The sequence below is a fragment of the Myxine glutinosa genome, chromosome 5 (assembly GCF_964187855.1).
Source record: "Myxine glutinosa chromosome 5, kmMyxGlut1.1, whole genome shotgun sequence".
NCBI lineage: Eukaryota > Metazoa > Chordata > Myxini > Myxiniformes > Myxinidae > Myxine > Myxine glutinosa.
This window is the reverse complement of record NC_136265.1, coordinates 94,560,806-94,583,996: the sequence shown is the minus strand read 5'-3', so window position 1 is coordinate 94,583,996 and position 23,191 is coordinate 94,560,806. Positions and strand designations below refer to the sequence as shown.

The following is a 23,191-nucleotide window of genomic DNA, read 5'->3' as shown; positions in this document are numbered from 1 at the left end:
GGGACAGGAATATGCATGCAAAGAAAACGCCACCTCCAAGGGTAAACAATCCAAGATTACCAGTTTCTTCACGCAGTAAATTGAACATTCGGTGAATATTACATGTACTTGAACATTTTATTTATACATGAACTTTTAAACAATGACACAACAGCAATGCTTTTTTAAAGTTTTTTTATTCGTACAATCGAACAATAAAATGTACATGAATGAACAATACAAAGTTTGTTGTTTTGCATATGAATAGGTGTGATAGTATGGTGATTGGTACGTTATTCAGTATTACGAACACTTCAAAATAACGAACTTTTTTTATGTCTCCCGAGCAGTTCGTTATATCGGGGTTACAGTGTATTTATTTATCAGAAAAAGTCCGACAGAGTATCAAAACCTTTTTGGTTTTCAACATATACATTTCTATCTTAATTTTTAAAACATAAAGAATCCTTAGGAATGCCTTCACTCTCTCCTCCATTTATTTACAAATAAAAACTAACAAAAGTCAATAACACCAACATCATCAACTATATGACCTTTTCCTTCTTCTTCTTCTTCTTCACCACTTTCTCGTTTAAATCTCCTCGCTGAACTCATCTCAACCATTTTTAAAATCATTATCTTAGTAAGAGTCGTTAATTCTTTATTTTCCTCTTCAGTGCGTTGAGATTGATTTATTTGCTGTAATACACTCAATATTTTACGAATCTCACCGATTTCCATCTTTTTATATTTTTCCTCCCTCTCCCTTTCCTCCCTCTCCTCCTTCTCCCACTCCTCCCTCTCCTCCTTCTTCTCCCTCTCCCTTTCCTCCCTCTCCTCCTTCTCCTTTTTCTCCCTCTCTTCCTTCTCTCTTTTCTCCCTTTCCTCCCTCTCCTTTTTCTCCCTTTCCTCCTTCTCCTTTTTCTCCCTCTCTTCCTTCTCTCTTTTCTCCCTTTCCTCCCTCTCCTCCTTCTCCTTTTTCTCCCTCTACTCCTCCTCCGTTTTCTCCCTTTCCTCCTGCTCCTTTTTCTCCCTTTCATCCTTCTCCTTTTTCTCCCTTTCCTCCTTCTCTCTTTCCTCCTTCTCTTCTTCAACTCCTTCCCTTCCTACCCTTGGGTTTGAACCCCAAAGAATATTATACATATACTCATCTGGATTTTGAGATATTCTTGTATCAATAATTATTTTTCTCATAATAGGATACCAATAAGATTTGTTGATGATTTCTAAAAGAGTTTTATATTTCATAACTTTGAGAAGTTCATTTTTATTTAATATTTTAAACAAGTCTCTATTTGTGGGTTTAACAATATCAGTATAAGGCCAGTTTTTTATGACAAAATTCCCATGTATATGCTCCAAATCATAAGGTATGTAATACCGAGCACCCTTTTCTTGTAGGTATCCTTGAATACAAAAATTATAATTATCTTGTAGTCTTCTTCCTGCCATTTATGTATCAGAAATATATGTGAGATTAATATTATGACAGGTAATACCACCCCATCTTCCCACTACCAAATCGGTTTGTATTCCTCGGCTTTCTATCCTTATCTCATTACCTTCCTTCTTTGTCATGCTAACCATCGCATTACTATCATATATTTTTCTTTTCTTAAAATCATGTATTTGTTGTTTACTAATTGTACTTCCACATAAATCCTTATCCTCGCCAAGCGGATAATATTCTTCTTTACGAGACCGATTCAAGGTCTTCTAAGTTTATTGAAAAATACCAATTATACCCTAAATCAGGCATATCATACCCCCATTTATTAATTCGCATATTAACTACATGTCCTTCTTTATAAAATTCAATTGTAAGCAGGTAGTTAAATTCAATGAGGAAAGGTGTATGGTCAGTATAACCAGGTGTTGTGGTTGTAAATTTTACTTGTTTAACAAAACGTGCTGTTTTTTTAAAAAATATATATTGTGATAAATCACTGTATCTAATTAAGTCATTCGCATCTGTAGGGTTTGGATAATTGATTAATTTATAAGTATTCTTCATATTAATATTTTTACTTATACTACATTTTTGTCGTTCAGCCTGTGCCTTTGTATAATAATTTGATAAATCAATATCCTGAGAGGATTCCCCAAAGATAGAACCATCTTTTCCAACATAAGTCATTTATATTAGATTTAAAATGATATCATAAAAATTTTCATTATTGTTGAGTTGAAATAATACATATAAATATAATTGACCACAACATTTAGAATTAATTTCTTGAACTTGAAATCTTTGATAAACACCATTCTGTAAGAATTGTATTACTTCAACAGGCGGTGGCATACCATAACTATCAAAATAATATTTATCCTGACTATTATGAATACAAACCCAATGAGAACCATTCTGTGTGTCTAAATTCATAATAATATTTTTTGTATTCTTATTTAAATGTATTAATTCATCTCTGATACAAATAACCACATTATCAATTTTTAGTGTTTTACAATACTTAGCTAGTTCTATATTTGACGTTGTATTCTTTCCAAATTGTTTAAACCATTTATTCATTTATTTATGAGAAAGATACAATCCATTACCCCGTTTAGTTAGTTTAACACCTGCTTGAGCGATAGAAGCAAGCATATCTCCAACCAACAATCGAGCTTTATCAGGTAGACTTTCAAGTTTTTGAGCAAAATCTACAATTACACCACTTCCACTAATTTGTTTCTCCAACTCCTTGTTATGTCTTTCCAATTCTTTTTGAGCTTTTAGTTGTGCCTTGCTTTCGTTAGCAGTTTTTACCGCTGCTGAAATACCACCAGTCAATGCTCCCGCTGCACTTAAACCAGCAAATAAAGGAATTACAAATGGGAGAAATCCTCCCTCTTGTATTGAATATTTCTTTAACATAGGTTTTGTCATTTTTATTTTAAGTGATCCAGCATCATTTAGCGTTTTTACCTGCTCTCTTCTGAGTAAAACATCAATTCTTACTGCTCCTTTTCTTTGAATTGTATTAACATTAATAATACAAGGCTTTTGATTTTGAATACAAGATGTTAATTTATTAAGATTGATTTGATTAACATATACCGGTTCTTTCCGACTCATTTATTTATGAGAAAAAACCTATGTGATATTAATCATAACACCATTATCTGTATTAATCTGTAATTCTGTTTCCTCCAAAAGCAAACAATAAGCATCAACTTCTTCATTCTCTCCTCTTTCAATGTATAGAGAAGTATCCACTCTATTAGACTTTATAGTTTCCTTTTGAGAACTCAGGTCAATTGCGTAGATTGTATAAAGTTTTTGAAACGCAACCATATCCAAAATAGGATCATTATTACCGTTGCTTCCACACACCTTTTGGTAAGACTTGTAGGCTTCCGCATAATCATTTTTTTCCCAATCAATTTCCAATCTATCTCGCGGATAAAATGTACCATCAAGAGAAACCCGAAGTTGTTTCACCTTAGCATTATCACTCAGCGCATTATTCTTATCAGTACCTTCATCTCCATCAGGTTTCTTAAAAATGAGCCATAGGTATCGTGGCTTTCCTTGAAGAACACCTAAATTCCAAGTGTAGGTAGTGTGTTCCACTTTAACGTGTTGACATCTTCTTTTAAGGTATGATACATTTAGTGGTTTCTTTGAGTTAAGTCTTCTATTTAACATCTCTTCCGTTTTAAGATTAGGAGTATATTCACTAATATACCAACACAAATCATTAATAACAAATTTATTATTATCACCAAAAGCATTTTGAGCCCCAAAAAGCAATCTATTTACATTATCATTCCTTTGCTTTTGTATCATCATTATACATTGACTTCCTTTGACTATAACCAGGGTCAGCATTTGTTCCCGTTGACATATCAGGAATAAAACCTTCAACAGCTCCCTTTCCCATTCTATCACTAAACGAATATAGTGTAAATTTCATCATTTCAGATGTAGCAGAGACATAATCAACCGCTTCAACCTCTTGTGTTCCAATATACAGGCGGACACTATCAAACATTTTCCAGAAGAAATCATTTACGAGTGTAGCATTAGTATTATTCGCAGCCTTAGTGAATTTAAATTTACACAGCAAGAAACTATCAGCTATATTCAAGTAAGTTTGTTGATTATTTATTTCAAAACTTTTTGTTCCATTTGAATTCCAGTCTGTTCCTGTTATAGCATTTACCTTGAAATAGTCTTCCTTTTTAGTGGAGTTTGAAATGATAATCGTATCATCCAAATCATAGATACTATCAATCGCTTCCATACTTATATTTATATAGTATTAAAATTGTTGAAACCCAAGACCCAAGTATTTTAATGATTTTTTGTCGTTCTTGTAAAGATAGTTGAGTTTTACTTTTTTTAATTTCTTTGATTGCTTGTAATTTATGAGACTCCTTTTGAGCATCTTTTATACTCTTTATAGCACCCGCAACTGAGCCCACGGCAGAAGCAGTTGAACCAATTAGGTCTTTATGTTTAAGAATGGTTGAACCAATACCCATTAGAGTATCAATTATCCCATCTCCTTTATTTCTAAATTGATGTCCCACACCCCGCTGTCTCTTTGGTTTATAGTATCCTCTACCAAGAAACATACCTTCACCCTTATAGTATGGTGAAAGGAACATCCCATCCCCTGTAATTACTTTACATTTTCCCAACTCGTGTTTTCTCACAATAACCATTATTTATTTATTGAAAAACTTCACGTAGGTGAATTCTGATGGATATAATTTCTTCATTAAAGGAGATCATACGATTATCTTGATCGGTTATCCTAAAATTTACTCTGTATATGGTTTTTCCTGACACAGGTAAATAGACAAGATTTTTTGGTTCCATATTAAATTTATAACCAATCGGGGTTGAGTATGCGCTGAATGAAAATATTGTATTTGTTCTTATTCCATCGTTATAAGCACCATCAATCAAATCACAATGAATTAATACTGAATTTATACCGGAGGATATTTGAATGACATTATCACTGTAAAACGTTCCGTTAGTTTCAACTTTTTTGAAGAGAAACCCAATAGCTCTCTAAACGATTTTTCAATCGTGAAATCAACGTTATAATTATTTTTAAGTTTAATAGTTGATTTTGAAGTGTTTTTGAATATCTATTACAATATTTTTTGGTTCATCACCTTTTTCTTTCATAAGGCGAGAGACTTCAGAAGATATTTGAGAAATCTCGTAAGCTCCGGGTGAAACTGTTATAGTTTTGTACCCACTTCCTGGATTATAACTAAACTTGTTGTTTTTCTCTGTGATATTAAAAAGTGTATTGTAAGTCTCCATTGACAACAAAGAAGCCTCATATTCTTTTGTGGGGTCAAGTTGTAGTGGGTAAGGGAATGAAGCTGTGTAATCACTCGTTGTGAAATTAAAACTAAGAATTGTGCTTCTCATCTTATTTAATATCTAATAAAATATCTTTGTATTGACATTTATTAATTATTTTCATATTCATCAACTGATCTAAAATGGCGGATGCTTCATTAAAACAATTGTTGTTTCCAGCCTTCTTACTACCTAACAACAATAATAACCTATTAACTAATTGTGATGGGTCATTTGGAAGAAAGCTAACACCCGAACCAAGCTTACTTAAAGCATCAATAATATGTTTCTCCTTCTCATTCTTCTTACTTTTACCGGCAACAGAAACTCCATAATCAAGTGAGTTTAGTAAATCAATATATACCCTATCTTCCGCATTTTAATATATCAAGTGGTTCATCAAAATATTTTGAACCGCTGAATCCGGAGTTTGTTAGAAGAAACATTAATCTTGGAGTTAATTCAACATTTGGTTGAGCAAAACTTAAGAACACCAATTTATTATTAAATATCAATAACTTTTCCTTCACAAGATGGAACTGTGCTGGTTCTTCTGTTGGAATGAGACCTGCTCTGGTTTTTGAACCCGCCGAATATTCATTGTTTTGAAGAGCTTCCACAACATAATTAGGTGGTTGATTTACCTCCTCAAGTTTCCGAAATAATCCTTCATCATCAGAAATAATCTTTATTCTAATTCTCCAAGTTCTTGCGCCGTCATTTGACTAAAATCTTTGAGCATTTGAAGTTTTTTGGAGTACATTCTACTGTGGGAACTGTAGGTGAAATCGTTTGTTGAGTTTTTAAAAGTGGTTTAAAAAATTTCTCTTGTTTTCTTTCAAAGGCTTCTTCACCAGTTAGTTTCTGTCTCCGTTTCTTCTTTATCTCTTCCTGTTGCTTTACAACTTTTGAAACCAACTCTTGATGTTTTTGAAACTTTCTTGCTCTTTCTTCGGTATGCATCTTCTGTATTTATTTATTGAAAAATATCATTTAATGAATTGTAAAGGTCAATGGGAAAATTTTCCTTTTCTTTGTGATTATAGTAAATGTGTTGAAATAAATCCTTTTCTTTAAATATTTCATCAAATTCTTTATTGGTATTAATACGAGTTGTTATTTCTTCTTCACTAATACTTGTATCTCTGCTTTTCATATGTTTGCGTTGTCTCCTCATTGATATCAAAACCGAATGATAAAATCTTAACTCCAACACCACACAAATGTTTAATAATTTGTCTCATTCCTTCAGGATTCGTTTCTAAAATCCCAACACCGTTAGATTTTACTTTATTTAACTCACTCTTACAATGTGAATATTTTGTAGAACAAAGAGAGACCTCCTCAAATATTTGACCTTCGTTCCTCAATCGCATATGTTTCTCCATTGAAATGTAGTAATAATCTTTCCCTTCTACTTCTGGTCGCATTGCTCTGGTTGTAGTACTTACAAAACGAATCATAGCGTGTTTAAAAAAACAACTTACAATCTTTTCATTTTTACTATTCAAGAGTTTAGATTTATGAAAGTTCTTTCCTGAAGCAGATTTACCCACAAGATTAATAATAATAGTTGTCATTTATGTGTGTAAAATATCAGTTAGTATCTCATCTTGTTTCACAACAATACATTTATATTTTCCAATCGTGTGTTTCATATAATTTTCAAATTCTTTTTTACTACATAACATAGAGCAATTATCTCTCCAAAAATTATTTACATCTATTGAATTTAACTGAAATAAAATAAAAGTATTGGCATTGTTTCTTATTGAGTGCCGAGGGAGTTGAAAATATGACTGACTAAGATAAATACAATTACAAGAAGAATGTCTCCCTCTTGTATAGTAGCTATCCATTACTGTTTGGTTTCTCTCATTAACACAATCATCAAAGATAACGAGGTTCTTTTTTGATTTATCTAAATCTTGAGGTGAAGGTATATCATCCGTATTATCACTGAGAATACAAGTTATGGGTTTTGATTTTGATTTCTGTGTATCACAAAATAGTTGTATCATATCCTCAATGTTGTAATCATTTAGTTTGTTTTGAAGTTTAAATAAACCGATAATGTCTTCCTTTTTAAGACCCGCATCAAAACCTTGTGATAGTAGTTGATACTCGGGTTGAAAACTTGACTTCGAAAAAATTATTAAATTATCATAATCGAAAAAGTTGGGGGTAAGGAGCATCTTTAAAAGCAAACAGGTTTTTCCACATCCGCTTGAACCAACTATTAGACATCTCAATGAATTTGGAATGTTTTTATGGTTATTAAATTTTATCTTATTTTCCCAAACGGGTAAAAAATCATTCATTTATATATTTGGAAAACAAGTCATCCAACTTTTTTTGAGCTATTTTAGAAACTCTATATTTTATCCTGAGTTCGGGTTTAATTTCAAAATAATTCATTATTTTATTTATATAGTATCTTGTATTAACATTTCCATCAAAATTATTTTGAATAATAAATATCATTAAACCCTTATACATTTCCTCAATACAAATAGTCTCTTCCCTTGAAAGAAATGGTGTATTATCATCACAATACTTAACATTCATCTCTCTTATTAATCTTGTAAAGTAATTCATTTTTGGTTCTAATTTAAAAGTTATAAATATTTTTTTAAATTTTATTATCATTAATTAAAATTAAATCACAGAAAATACATTGTTTATATGAACCCTCATTATTAAGCCCTATTCTATCACAAGCCGGACAATTCTCTAATTTATCATATGGAGAGTCGGGAAATTCTAAATATCCTTCTATCATGTTTATATAGTAAATTTTTCCTTAAACTAAACGCAAGTTTATTCGTTAATAAATACAATGTTTCAAAGCACAAAAGACAAATTTCAATCAATCTCTACTTTGGTGGAAGATATAGAAAAATATGTCAAAGATGTTAAATTGAACAAAGATAAATATGGACATTTTTGGGTAAAACCAGTTATGAAAAATAACATGAGCCCCTCTATTTCATTTAAAGGAAGAGCTCTAACTATGAATGGAAAGACATCCATTGAAGTAAATCTAACAAAAGTTTCTCCTCTACTCCTGGCAATTTATTCAAAGCTTGAAAAAGTGATCGATCGCGATACTTTGAAAATGAATGATAAGACCATTAATAATTATAGAGGAGACATTTGTATTTTCTTTAATAATCCAAAGGGTGTAGATCTAAGTAAAATGAATGATGTCAATATTTCTGGTGAAATGTCATTTCATTCTATGATAGTTAGATTATTTAAAGACAACTTTTGATATTAAAAATGTAGAGATTGAATCTGTTAATGAAAGAAAGTATATATAGATATTGATGGGAATATTTTTCCTGCTAATTAAATATGAGTCATTACAGCAGTGAAGATTTTACTATTTTATTGAACTCGGACGATGGTGATGATAGTATTTCATTGAACTCAGATGGTAGTTATGATGGTAATAGTTTGTGCTCAAATGATAGTTATGAGAGTAGCTTTATTGATGACTGAGTATGATTCTGAGTATTCATGTGATAGTTATGACTCAGATGATTCTGAGTGAAAAAGTGTTTTAGTTTAAGTATAGTTTCATATATAAAAAGCCTGTAAAAAGGCACTTTCTTCTATAAGTGTTTTACTTTAAGCACAGTTTCATCTTTAAAAAAGCCTCTAAAAAGATGTTTTACTTTAAGTATAATTTTGCTATATAAATATGATCAAAGCAACGTATTGCGACGTTTGTGAACAAGAATATAAACAATACAAAAGACACCTTAAAACTAACACACACATTTAATCTACTTCACCTACTATCTCCGATTCAGAAGGAAACAAAACACTGTTCTGCCTGTAATAAAAATATCCTCAAGAAAGGCTTCGAAATACATCTTAAAACAAATCAACATTTATCAAATTTTATCACAACTAAAAACTCTGATGGCACATTCAAAGGACATATTAAAATGAGTCTTTAACTTCAAACCTCCTGAACCAGAGTCTATAGTTGTTGCTGTAGAAATAGTTAAACCTGCTGTTCAAACATTGATTGAAAAAACACGAAAAGAAATGAAACCACTTAAATTTTATATGGGAGTAAAATTAGAAATGACAAAGGACGAAGGAGTTATAGATACACCATACATGAGAACTGAGCCACACTTTATATCTTCATATCAAGATTTTAAAACATCAGGAGTCTATGATTAACTTATTAAACAAGAGCAAGATGTGGATAATTCAATCGTAGGAAGTGGATTCAATATAGGAAAAATTATTCACATAGACATTCATATTCTTAAATCAGATCCTCTAAAAGCTTCTTCTTACATTGATTTACCCAGTGTTATCAAAAATAGAAAAGCAGTTATCAATATCAAAAATAGACAATAAATGTTTTCTCTGGTCTATTCTAGCACACTTACATGCTCCACATTTTCATGATGAAAGAGTATCTCATTATAAAAAATATGAGAATACATTAAATACGAAAGATCTAAAGTTTCCGATGACTTTAAATGATATTCCTAAATTTGAAAAGTTGAATAATTTATCAGTTAATGTTTATGGTCGAACAGAAACAAACAGCATTCAGGTTTTAAAGCTTTCTGACAATTGTAAACAAACTCATATTAAACTTCTATATTTTAATTCAGAGGAAAATTCACATTATACATACATCAAAGATATTGCTAAATTAATAAAACCACGAGTATGTAAAAGAACAAATAAAATATATATTTGTATGCGTTGTCTTAACTTCTTCCATACACAAGAAAGATTAGATAAACATTCAAATTATTGTGGTGAACATAAATCAACGGTAATCAACATGCCTAAAAAAGGCTCAAAGATCACATTCAAAGATGAAAAGAAAACAATAAAACATCCATTTGTTATATATGCTGATTTTGAAAGTATTTTAGAAAAAATTGATACTGCTTCTCCAGATCCAAAAGAATCATACACAAATAAATATCAAAAACATACTCCTTGTGGTTTTTGTTATTGTATCAAATCATCCGTTGGTGATGAATATAACAAGTTAGAGGTGTATAGAGGCTCAAATTCCCCAGAGGAGTTTGTGAAACGACTAGAAAAAGACTGTGTCCGATTAACCAAGTTAATGAGAGAAACCAATAAACCAATGTCCTTAACAAGTAAAGAAAAAAGAGAATTTAGACAGCCAAAGGTTGCCTGTCATATTTGTGAGAAGAAAATTGGTAAAGGTCTAAAGGTTAGAGACCATTGTCATCTCACTGGTAAATATAGAGGTCTGGCTCATCAAAGTTGTAATATTAATTATCAACTCCCCTCTTTCATTCCTATTTTTCTTCATAACAATGCTCATTATGATACACATCTATTTATTAATGAACTTTCAAAGACATCTGGACACATTTCAGCAATTCCAAACATGGATCAGAAATACATTTCATTCACAAAAACAATTCACACATCTCCTATTACTCATATCAGATTTCTTGATACATTTAAATTCATGGCAAGTCCATTGGCTAACTTGGTTCAAAATCTAAAAGAGTTTCCATGTCTTTCAGAGTATTTTTTAGATAAAGATTTTCTAACACAAAAGGGAATTTACCCCTATGACTATATGGACTCATTTGAGAGATTCAATGAAACACAACTTCCTTCAAAAGAAAATTTATATAACAAATTAAACAACAGTCATATATCTGATAAAGATTATGTACATGCACAAAATGTTTGGGAAAAATATAACATCAAGAATCTTGGCGAGTATCACGATTTGTATCTCAAAACTGATGTGCTTTTATTGGCCGATGTATTTGAAGCCTTTAGATCTGTTTGTCGCACTGGATATTGATTGGATCCTGCTCACTACTACACAGCACCTGGATTGGCCTGGAGTGCGATGTTGAAAATGACAAAACAAGCTTTGGATTTTGATAACCAATGTTGATATGCTTTTGATGATTGAAAAGGCAAAGAGAAGAGGAATTTCACAAGTCTGTTCAAAGAGATATGCTAAAGGAAATAACAAGTACATTCCAAATTATGATCCTTCGGTAGAGAGCTCCGACTTGATGTATTATGATGCGAACAACCTGTATGGCTGGGCAATGTCTCAGGCTCTTCCTTATGGAAAACTTAGATGGGTAAAGGAAAAAGATTACAAAAAGGTTTTATAAGATGTATGTATCTCTACACAAAAAGAATTGGATGATTCAAAGGTTGGTTATTATTTTGAGGTCGATTTGAAATATCCAGAGGAACTTCATAACCTACACAAAGATCTCCAATTTGCTTGTGAAAAGGAAAGTCCAAAGAAGGAGTGGTTAAGTGATTATCAACAATCATTTAATATAGGTGAATCAACAGAAACATTACTTACTACATTATATAACAAGAAAAATTATGTTCTACACCAAAGAAATTTGCGACAATATTTATCAAAAGGTCTAAGAGTAGAGAAGATCCATAGGGTTCTAAAGTTCAATCAAAGTCATTGGTTAAAGGGGTACATTGATTTTAATACACAAAGAAGAACAGAGTCAAAAACAGATTTTGAGAAAGACTTTTATAAATTGATGAATAATGCGGTCTTTGGTAAGACCATGGAAAATGTGAGGAAAAGACAAAATATCAGACTATCAACATCTTGGAAACAAGCATCAAAATTAATTAATAGACCGAGTTTTACTAGAGCTGAGGTCTTTACTGAGAACTTTTGTGCGATCCATTTGATTAAAGAGAGTATTGAAATGGACAAACCTATTTATATTGGAACATCAATTCTTGATTTATCAAAGTCATTAATGTATGATTACTTTTATAATAACTTGAGGAAGAAATATCAAAATGATGTTAATCTACTTTATATGGATACAGATAGTTTTATTTTGCAAATCAATACTGATGATGTTTGTTCAGACATGAAAAAGGACATTAATATCTATGACACTAGTAATTACAGTCCAGAGAGTGAGTTGTTCTCTTCTAAAAATAAAAAGGTGATTGGAAAGTTCAAGGATGAATTGGGAGGAAATGTCATGAGTGAATTTGTGGGATTGAGGTCTAAGGCTTATGCTTTTAAATACATTGTGAATAACGTTGAAAAGACTGATAAGAAGTTAAAAGGTGTAAAGAAAAATGTTATTAAAGAAACAATAAACTTTAAGGATTATTATAACTGTTTAACAACAAAGAAAGAAGAGTTTAGAAAGATTAATGGAATAAGAAGTTAAACATAAACTAGAACGGGCACTCGGTAGAGCGCATACCTTCGCCGCAGCTACTGTTCTGTACTTGGCATGGGAGTGTAGGGAACAGAACAGTGAACAGTTTTGACCTTTTCGTGACCTTGACCTTGACCTTTGACCCGATTGCTCCCAAAATCTAATCAAATGTGTCCCGTATAATAACCAATCATCCCACCAAATTTCATGCAATTCGGTTGAATACTTTTTGAGTTATGCGAATAACACACACACACACACACACACACACACACACACACACACACACACACACACACACACACACACACACACACACACACACACACACACACACACACACACACACACACACACACACACACACACACACACACACACACACACACACACACACACACACACACACACACAGACAAATAAATACACAGCGATCAAAACATAACCTTCCGCTTTTGCGAAGGTAATTATATTCAGAAGAGGTGAATAAGAAAGCATTGGGGGCTTTTGATGATGAGGTTTATTTTAGAAAATGGAATTGATAGTCTCCCTTATGGTTATATAAGTATATAAGTGATAAGTTAAAAAGGGGGGGTTAGGGATTTTAACGGGCTACCGCCGCCTTTTTACTATTATATAAATGATAGAACCAAGTACCAACCAGACTAAAGAGTGGAGGTGTAATCAACCTTGGTATATAAATGGTAAACATAACGAATGTGAAAAATATCAAATAGGTATAATTGAAAAGACAACTGGTAAAAATTTTTACAAAACAAATAAGAGAATTCATTTAAATACCGGTGAATTGGGTAAAAAAGATGGAAATATTTTTGAGTGGACGGAAAACTTTGATGGTTGTCAGGAAAATATATACTTTAATTTAAAAATGGTATGTGGCACTGGAGGCACTCAAACAAGAACATTGAGGGAGGTTTACCATTTTATCTTAGCTCAGTTAAAATATCTTAATAAAGAACCAAACTCAAACATCTTTTTTGTTAATATATTAGATGGTGAAGGGAGTGGCAAGAGAATTAAATTATTTCCCACACATAAACAAATATTTGTAGGATCATTGTTTGAGTGGTCTACTCGGGATCATTGATAGTAAGAGTACCATAAGACCAAGGGGGAATCATTGTTTGAGTGGTCTAATGAACAACATTAAGGATAGGTGTCAAAAGGCTAAAAGGTTCGTAAAGAGGCGAGAGGAAAATTAACATGCAAGTGAATGGGTCGATGTTTGAGTGGGTCAAAGATAATCTGCCAGATGATATGTAGAAGAAGGATTATAGGTCTATAAGGGAAAACAAATATTTGTAGTGTTTGAGTGGTCTAATGAACAACATTAAGGATAGGTACTATAGACAAAAGGTTCATAAAGATTAGGGTGGGAGAAATAGAGGTGTTAATGGGCAATGAGGTTAAGAGGAAAATTAACATGTAAGTCAATGGGAAAATGAGTGTCCCAGAAGCAACATATATACACTACTCACATCACTTGGTCACTCATGTCCAAATATTAGCTTCCGAGCTCAAAAGGTGCCTGAGATATTGGCCAAATGAGAAAGAAAATTAAAATATTATTAATAATGGAAAAAATAATAATAATAATCATTAAAAAATTAAATTATTAATCAATTCGGTCAGAGAACACATAAACCACCACCATTTCATCAGAATCTGTAACTTTAAAAAAAAAATTTTTTAGTCATTAATCGAATAATTAAATAATGAATCGATTAATTGATTCCTTAATAAATCAAAAATAGCCTTTGCAGCCAAATCACCTGGTCATTGGCATGTCCAAATATCAACTTCCTAACTCAAAAGGTGCCTGAGTTAATTGTCAGAAGAGAAAGGAAATTTGATTAATTAAATAAGTACTTAATTAATCGCTAATAATTAAATAACTCCTCAATTAATTGATTATTCAAAAAACAAAAAATAACGTTTTTGCCAAAGGATTTGATCACTACTGTGCCATTTCAGCTTCCGAGCTCAAAGGATGGCTGAGATATCGTCAAGACAAACAAACAAGAAAACAAACAAGAAAGTAAAAAACAAACAACCAGAGTGAAAACTGAGTACTCCCTTTCAGCGTGCGTCACTGCCGAGCCCTCTTCGGTGCCCGGCAATGACGATTTGCAATGCCTGGAGATGGCATAGGAAAGGTGCGGTGTACAACAAACAACCAGAGTGAAAACTGGTGTATCAACTATTTTCTGGTGTATCAACCGCACCCGTATATCAACCGCACCCCCGATTTTCGACTTCAAAAAATAATAATAAAAAAATCCGATTTTCGAGGGGGGGGGAAAAAAAAAAAATCAGGGAAATTAAAAAAAACAGAAGAGAATAAATAAATAAAATGGAAAGCGAAATATGATGAAAGGAAAGAGAAACTGAAGACAGAAAGAGTGAAAATACATGAAATGAGTTGAAAGAGAATTTAAAAAACATTATAATTATTCTTTCTTGCCAATGTGGGGCCCTGAAAAGGGCCGTTGGGTTTAGTCTCTAAAATCCGAAGAAGTCCTCGTCATCCGTTTCTTCAGTCCAATCCGAGTCGGGGTAGGCGAGATCCTCATCGTCGTTATCCTCTTCTCCATCGTCGGAAAAGGGCCGTTGGGTTTAGGCTCTAAAATCCGAAGAAGTCCTCGTCATCTGTTTCTTCAGGGAAGACATTACGAAGATCATCATCGGAGTCTGCGTAGGCGAGATCATCGTCGTCGTTATCCTCTTCTCCATCGTCGGTCACTGCCACTTCATCCTCCCAGATGATGTCATCTTGAGTGCCATCAACGGCATTAGATATGCAGCACTTGATGAAGGCCCGCTCGATGATGGCTGCCGGCAACTCCTCCCAGACCTTCAGTATCCAGCTACAGATCGTCGGGAGGTCCACCTTCCTCATCCTCTCAGTCTTGGTGAAGGTCTTGTCCCCCGACAGCTTCCACTCCGACCAACAGCACCGCAGACCGTCTTTGAACGGCTTGTTGACTGAAACGTCTAGCGGCTGCAGCAGCGACGTCATGCCACCCGGGATCATCACCAGATCAGTGTTGAGCCCCCTCAGCGTTGACTTGGTCTCCTCTGTCTTGTGACAACGGAAGGCGTCGAGGACGAGCATGCTCCGTCGCCGCTAAAGCCCACCAACTCGTGTCCCCCACACGATGCGGAGCCAGTCATCTACCAGCACTTGGTCCATCCACCCCTTGGCCTGGGCACAAACGATTACACCTGGAGGAAATTTATCCTTTGGTAGCGTCTTCCTCTTGAAGATGATATACGGCAGCAGCTTTCTCCCATCAGCAGTGCACGCTAGCATAACCGTAAAACGATCTTTCTCATGACCCGTTGTAGTGATGGACACTGACTTGTCACCTTTGGCTGAGATGGTGGTCCCTCGAGGCACATCGAAGGTCAGCGGCGTCTGATCTGCGTTGCCGATGCGGCTTAGGGGAAAGTCGTGCTGCTTGCGGAACTTGATCACGAACTTCTGAAAATTAGCAGTCTTCTCTGCTATGTCATCAGGGAGACTCTGTGCGATGTGGGTTCACCGGCGAATGGAAAGGCCATGACGACCCATGAACCTGTATGCCCAAGACGTACTGGCCGTGAAGTCATCGACCCCTGTTTCCCTGGCGATGAGTCGGGCCTGGAGTCGCAACGCTAGTGTCGCGATGGCGTGTCCCTCGGCTCGCTTCTCTCTCACCCACATTAGCAGTCTCTCCTCCAAGGCCGGCCACTGGGCTGCTTTGCCCCTCATCGCCTTCTTCTTCTTCTTCGGCATCGTCTCGTGTCTGCTTGTTAGTCCGCCAGCGTCTAATGACGGACTCGTCGATTCCGAAGTGTCGGCCGGCCGCCCGATTACTAAACTCTTCTGCAAACCTGCAAGCACGGAGCTTGAAAGCTGCTGTGAATGATCGCGGTGCCATCTCGTGGTCTTGGTAAGGATAGAACCGAATGGTGAAGCTTGGTCTTGATAGCTCGAACAGGACAGAACGAATGGTGAAACTCCCCGTTGACCTCTCCGTTTTATACATTCGCCCAGCCCATGCGGCGGTATCAAAGCCGACTTCAATAGGTTAGGCCAGATAAAAAAAAAAAGAGTTGTTGATCGTCCCCGCCCAACCCTACGAAACACACCCGGACCCGAAACTTTTTTTATTTTGAAAAAGATCATAAAAAACGATCTTTTCACATTCAAATTTGGCGCCGTTCTGCACCGCGTGCGCAGTGCGTGCTGCGCAGAGCGTCGCAAGTGCCTCGGGCAACTTCACCCATTTTACGTTGGCCATTCATGGCGGCTATTGTGTGAGATTTCTCCCGCTGAAATCTGTATTGATTCGTGCTAGAATCGGCTTGAAATGCCTATTGTGATCGCATCAATAGCCCGTGAGGGCTCTTCCAAGACGGTGAAGGACTGGTTTGTGTGCAATATCGAGATGGATGTTACAATCTCGGACTTCTATGCAGAGTTCTCAGACGGCAAGTATGATGGGGATAGGGAGCCATTGCCTGACGATACACGCGGTACTTTTGTCAAAGTATTCGCCGGCCCCAGTAAAACCGACATGACAAAAGTTTCACCAGCTTGCAAAGTTTCTGATGTGACAAAGACTCTTGGCTCATTTCTCAAATTTGTGTTGGCTGCAGACACGGCCAAGGATTACAGGATGGAACCCGATGAATGAAGAAATAAAATCATTTTGAGGAGAAAGGAGTCTTTATTTCATATTTTTCCATGTCAACAAAACTCAATGGAAAGTAGGAAAAAAATATAAAAAATATAAAAAATTAAAAATAAAAACCTCCCCCCCTACCCAAACTTTTGAGAAAAAAGGACGCTCAACGACTTTTTATTTTTATGTGGCCATAATGTTGGTTAGACAATAGGTACGTCATAATGTCCCATGCAAAACATCCTGTTTACCATGGTGACGCTTTTGTTTTATGACTTAATCCTGTCTTTATTTAGCACACTCTATTCACGATGTGACCTGTCATTCGAAGAGGACGAGTGAAAGTACACATTTTCACAAACACGCATAGAAAAATCAAATATTACAAACTTCAAACTTTCTTGTATTTTGACTGGCAGCAGTAATCGGCGTTGAACCTACCTTAGTAACGTAATTGACGATCATTCATCATTGTATCCCTGCAACCCCAAAGTAATATAAAGATTACGTCCCGTTGATATGACAGTTTTTCAATGCACAAATTTTTCTGTTACTGTGTATCAACCGCACCCCCTTTTTTAGGGTTTTCCCTTCGGTAAAAAACCGTGCTTGATACACCGGAAAATATGGTACTCCCTTTCAGCGTGCGTCACTACCGAGCCCAGCTTCGGTGTCCGGCAATGACGTTTTGCAATGCCTGGAGATGGCATAGGAAAGGAGTCGTGTCCAACAAGAAAACAAACAAACAAGAAAGAAAGAAAGAAAGAAAACAACCAGAGTGAAAACCGAGTACTCCCTTTCAGCGTGCGTCACTGCCGAGCCCCCTTCGGTGCCCGGCAATGACGTTTTGCAATGCCTGGAGATGGTATAGGAAAGGAACGGTGTACAATATTAAATAATTATATCTCTGAAACACCTTACCCTATCGATGCGAAATTTTGAAAATGGCATCCAACACCATTGTTGCATGTAGTTTGAGAATGATTATATTGTTGATCTTGTGGTTTGGTAGCCATCTTAGATAGCAAAACAAACATTATCCAATCAACATGAATGTGATCCCATACTCTAAAATACGCAGTGTGTGCATTTGTGATGTCATATTCCACATGGTTTGGCAGCCATATTAGCTTGAAAGCTGATATTAAAAAAAACCCTTTCTCCGAAAACGCTTCACCGATCGATGTGAAACCTGTCCTGAGGTAAAATCCCCTTTCACTTTTTTGATTTCATGGTTTTTTTTTTTTCATGGTTTTTCGCTTTCGCTTTTCTACCCCAGTTAATTCACCCCAGATCCACTTTTATGAAATACCAACTTCTTTCGTGGAAGTCCAAGCAGTGTCCATACGTTTTATACCTCTCCCACCCCCCTTCCCATGCCTCCTCCCCCCAAACCCTCTCCCTCTCACACATCTCCCGATGTCCCTGTTCTCTGCTGTTGCACTTGAGTGCTTCCCTCTCTCCCCATCTTGTCTCCCGCTCCCTTGATCATATGTTTTTTTGTGTCAGTTTGTCTTTTTGTGATCAATGTTAGCTCTAACACGATCCTCGATCTTGCATACAATATATATATATATAAATATATATATATATATATATATATATAATATTATATATATATATATATATATATATATATATATAAATGGTTGGAGACACATTTAAGCAACACAATGACCACAAATCAGCCATCTTGGGTCAAATCTCGAAATAAAATGATGTGCATATGTAACACATCATTCGTTTTGTGTGTGTCAAGTTTGAACAAGATAGGTAAATGCATGTCCAATAAATGGTTGAGGACGTGTTCAATATTGGGTTTTCACACCTAAAATGGCCACTAGTCGGCCATCTTTGATCGCAACGCGAAACAAAATGATGTGCATATGAACACCATGATGTGTCGTCTTTGTGCAAGTATGAACAAAATCGGTCCATACATCTGCGAGATATGGTTGTGGACGGCCGGGCGGGACCCAATCCACAAACCCCCGTTTTGGACAAAGTTCCACAGATGCCAATAAAAGGTGTCTAATTAAAATCAGAATTGATGATTGTACAAATTAAGGATAATAGGATACAACAAGGTATATTATTGTTGGTTAAAATATTTTATATAATAATCAAGGGGATAATTGATGTTTGAGAAATTGATTTACCATGTGGTTATTTCTTGAAGCAATTAAATCATAACATCGTGTTTTTATTTCTTCACACCAGAGTTCATCATCAAACTGTTTGAATCAAAATGTATAGACATTGACAGAAACCTTCATGGGGATGGTTCTCGAGGAAAGACGCTTCGGCATCATTGGGTTTGGGTCGATCCAGGTGAACATCAATGTCGTGCTCAGTTTTCACTTCCACTTTCACAAATAAATCTGGAAAAAAGTAATTTAAATAAATGCAGGCATCTTGTGTTACATGCAGAGCTGTTTTCAAACTCTTAAAATAGATAAATAAATATTACATCAAAATCAGGGAATTTTTTTTTTAATCATTAAAATCTCTATCAAAACATTAAAATCTTCCTTGGAGAGAAAATAAAACATTTCCCTCGGGATTGGTGTCAGGTGAAAACATTACGATATCAAAGCATTACATTCTGAATAAACTGTCTCGATGTTACAAGATGCTTCCCACCAGACAACAACTTCAGTGGGAATTTCAGCACCACCCAAAATCACAACCAACAAAATAGAGAAGGCAAGATACATGTGAAGGCAAAATCGAGGTTTTTCATATATATCCCGAGGCAAAATCCCCGAGGCCAAAAAACACAAAATTTGATGCAGTAGCGTTGTTCAAGTTTTTCGGTCATTTTGTCAAAAACGAAAATCCGACGGCGCTCGCTTACATGTCCTCACTCATCGGCGGTCTGCCGTCGAATGACAGCTTCTGCAGGTGGGAAAAAATTCACGCGTGCGCATTAGGATCGCCTACATACGTGCACCAATCAACGGCTCCCTAGCTTCTTTTTTTTTTTACGCACGAAAAATAAAGGTCGGATACTTTTTGAACACACTACGTATATGTATATATATATATATATATATATATATATATATATCGATCCAACATGTGACTGGTTGATTTTTTACCTCGAAAGAATCAGGTTTGGCAGAGTGTAAAACTAAATGGCAGACTGTGGCAGGTTAACATGTTGACAAATGCAGAAAATGGAATTAATTGGCCAAAGCCATGACATGTGAGTATATGATAAGGGGAGATTCAAATCGTTCAAAACGATTCAAATGAGTCAGAAAGTGGAGAATTGTGGAGTGGTTTGGAAAAATCATGCGTTGATGACAAATTGTATCGAAGGACTGGACTGGTAAGGTACCGAGGAGTTATGCACACACGTCTTGAACCATACCTTTAAATCAATGTGTGCACCATTAATTCATCGATGTGTCACCATTCCATGGATGAATCTTATTATACTGGACTAGAGCAAACGCATATGGTTATGTTTGTTTGCTTTTTGTGACCGAAACGTCTTCTTCTTCTTCAAAATAAATAACACCCAAACACAGTCCATGAACTCTTTATTATGTCGGCAACTGTTGGAATATACCTTTTAACCCTTTAGACTGCTGAAACACCTCAGATCTTTGACGAACCTTTAAGTAAGTCCCCCAAGATCCTGAAGACCACCAAGACCCCGGAAGACTCCAAAGACCCAAAACACCCCAAAGACCCAAAACACCCCAAAGACCCAAAACACCCCAAAGACCCAAAACACCCCAAAGACCCAAAACACCCCAAAGACCCAAAACACCCCAAAGACCCAAAACACCCCAAAGACCCAAAACACCCCAAAGACCCAAAACACCCCAAAGACCCAAAACACCCCAAAGACCCAGAAGACCCATGTAATCATGTTTCAATAGCATGTAATTAATGGACGTACTGTACTCGTATTCCAATAGTATGTATTGAATAGACGTACTCAGTCAGGTTTTAATGGTATGTAATTAATCAAAATAGTCAGGTTTCAATGGTATGAGATTAAAAGATGGACTCATATTTCAATAGTATGTAATTAATAGACGTAGTCAGGTTTGAATGGGATGTAATTAATAAACGTACTCATTGTGGTTTCAATGATGTGAAATTAATCAACGTAGTCAGGTTTCAATAGTATGTAATTGATAGACATATTCAAGTTTCAATGATAACTTTTTTTTATTTAATGGAGCAAACGTATTAGTGTAGCAGCATAGCAAACCTGTTGTGCATTTTGTGATACAAGCACCAAATTTGGCACAAATGTACATTAATATGTTGCGAACATTTTCAGATATTGGGCCACTTGAAATTCCGTAATTTTTTTTTTCAAATTTTTTCAAATTTCGTAATTTCAAATTTTTCGGGTGACACCGTCACAATTTCGGTCTTCGAGGCCGGCCGATATAGTGGGGCGGCTTAGCCCAAATATTCAAAAGAATTGTGCATTTTGTGATACAAGCACCAAATTTGGCACAAATGTACATTAATATGTTGCGAACATTGTGTGGTCAGCAATGAAGACGAGAGTCTGAATTACATGTATGCAAAAGACCTTGTGAACCAGTGAAGCAAATACACGGGTAAGCATGAATTAAATCTAGGGCATGATATAATTTCCATGATGTTTACCTCTACACTCAATGGTGGAAGGAGGTAATGTTTTGATCCCAGCTTGTCTGTATGTCTGTTTGTTTGTCTGTTAGTCCACAAAATTCCAGACAAAGCTTGTAGTAGTGGTAGTTGTAGTGGTAGTGGTGATAACAGAAATTGTTATATAGAACTGAACTTATATTATTATTATATGCAGAAAATAACTTCATTTCTATATGCCCTGCAGTGGACAGGTTAATTGGTTTATGCACTGAAGGGGTCACCCTGGTGTGCACTGCTGTGTTCTGCCTCACTGAGTTGTTCAGGTATGATGTACTCAGCACAAGCTTCCGGTCGGCCCGGAGGTGGGGGTGCGGGGCCTGTCACGGAACGTCAAAACAAACGGCCTGCCGGGGCCGCCCAAAAGTCGGGCGTGAGGGGCGCGTCCACTAATGGAACGCCTCTCGCTTCCCAGATCGAGGGCCACGTGGTCAGGAGAACCTCGTCCCTTCCGGTCACACTTTGCCTATCGGCCGGCCTCGAAGACCGAAATTGTGACGGTGTCACACGAAAAATTTGAAATTACGAAATTTTAAAAAATTTGAAAAAAAAAATTACGGAATTTCAAGTGGCCCAATATCTGAAAATGTTCGCAACATATTAATGTACATTTGTGCCAAATTTGGTGCTTGTATCACAAAATGCACAATTCTTTTGAATATTTGGGCTAAGCCGCCCCACTATATGTGGTTATGTATGTATATTTGTGACCAAAACGTCTTTGTCTTCTTCAAATTTTATTTTAACAATTCCATCATGTTGTTCATATATTTAAAGCGAACCTAAGAAACACATTCCCCCCAGCACCATCCACCGCAACCCCCCTCCACCATTCTCGTCATCCCTTACTCCCCGAGAAAGCAGGCATGGACAAAGATGCCTATCCCTCTGAAGCGACGTGTGGTGAGGCGTGCTGAGCATGCCGAGCCACGCTGGTGTTAACAATACAGCAAACAGTGGCAGACAATTCGCCAATAAGTGATTAGCAGTGGCAGATGTGAGCTTGTTGCGGTACGTCTTTCATGCTTGTGCAACTTAGAAATGCCTGCCACCATGCAAAAATTCGGGTAGAGCTTGAAACGGCAACAACCTTATGTTGCACAGCTTTTCTTGGTTGCTTTATTCAGCCATTTTTGACGAGAAGGGCCTTGTGTTGATGAACTATCCAGTGATAGTAACAACTGGGGATGATTGACGAGGTGAGAGTCGATTGGTTGTTTCCTCCAGTGGCAGGCGAGAGATATCAATTGGGTTTTAAAACATGTAAATTGTAATGGACTCGGACTCCCAAACGGGCGACACAAGATTGTTTGAGAATA

General features: G+C 35.8%; 1 protein-coding gene across 1 annotated transcript in view; it reads right to left on the bottom strand.

Annotated features, from left to right (window-relative positions):
• Positions 1 to 23,191, bottom strand: part of LOC137427337 (uncharacterized) — a 385,725-nt gene that overhangs the window by 251,070 nt on the left and 111,464 nt on the right. The window contains exon 7 of the mRNA XM_078777386.1: positions 19,481 to 19,591. Within this exon, the coding sequence (XP_078633512.1) occupies positions 19,481 to 19,591 (111 nt within the window). The remainder of the gene's footprint in view (positions 1 to 19,480; positions 19,592 to 23,191) is intronic.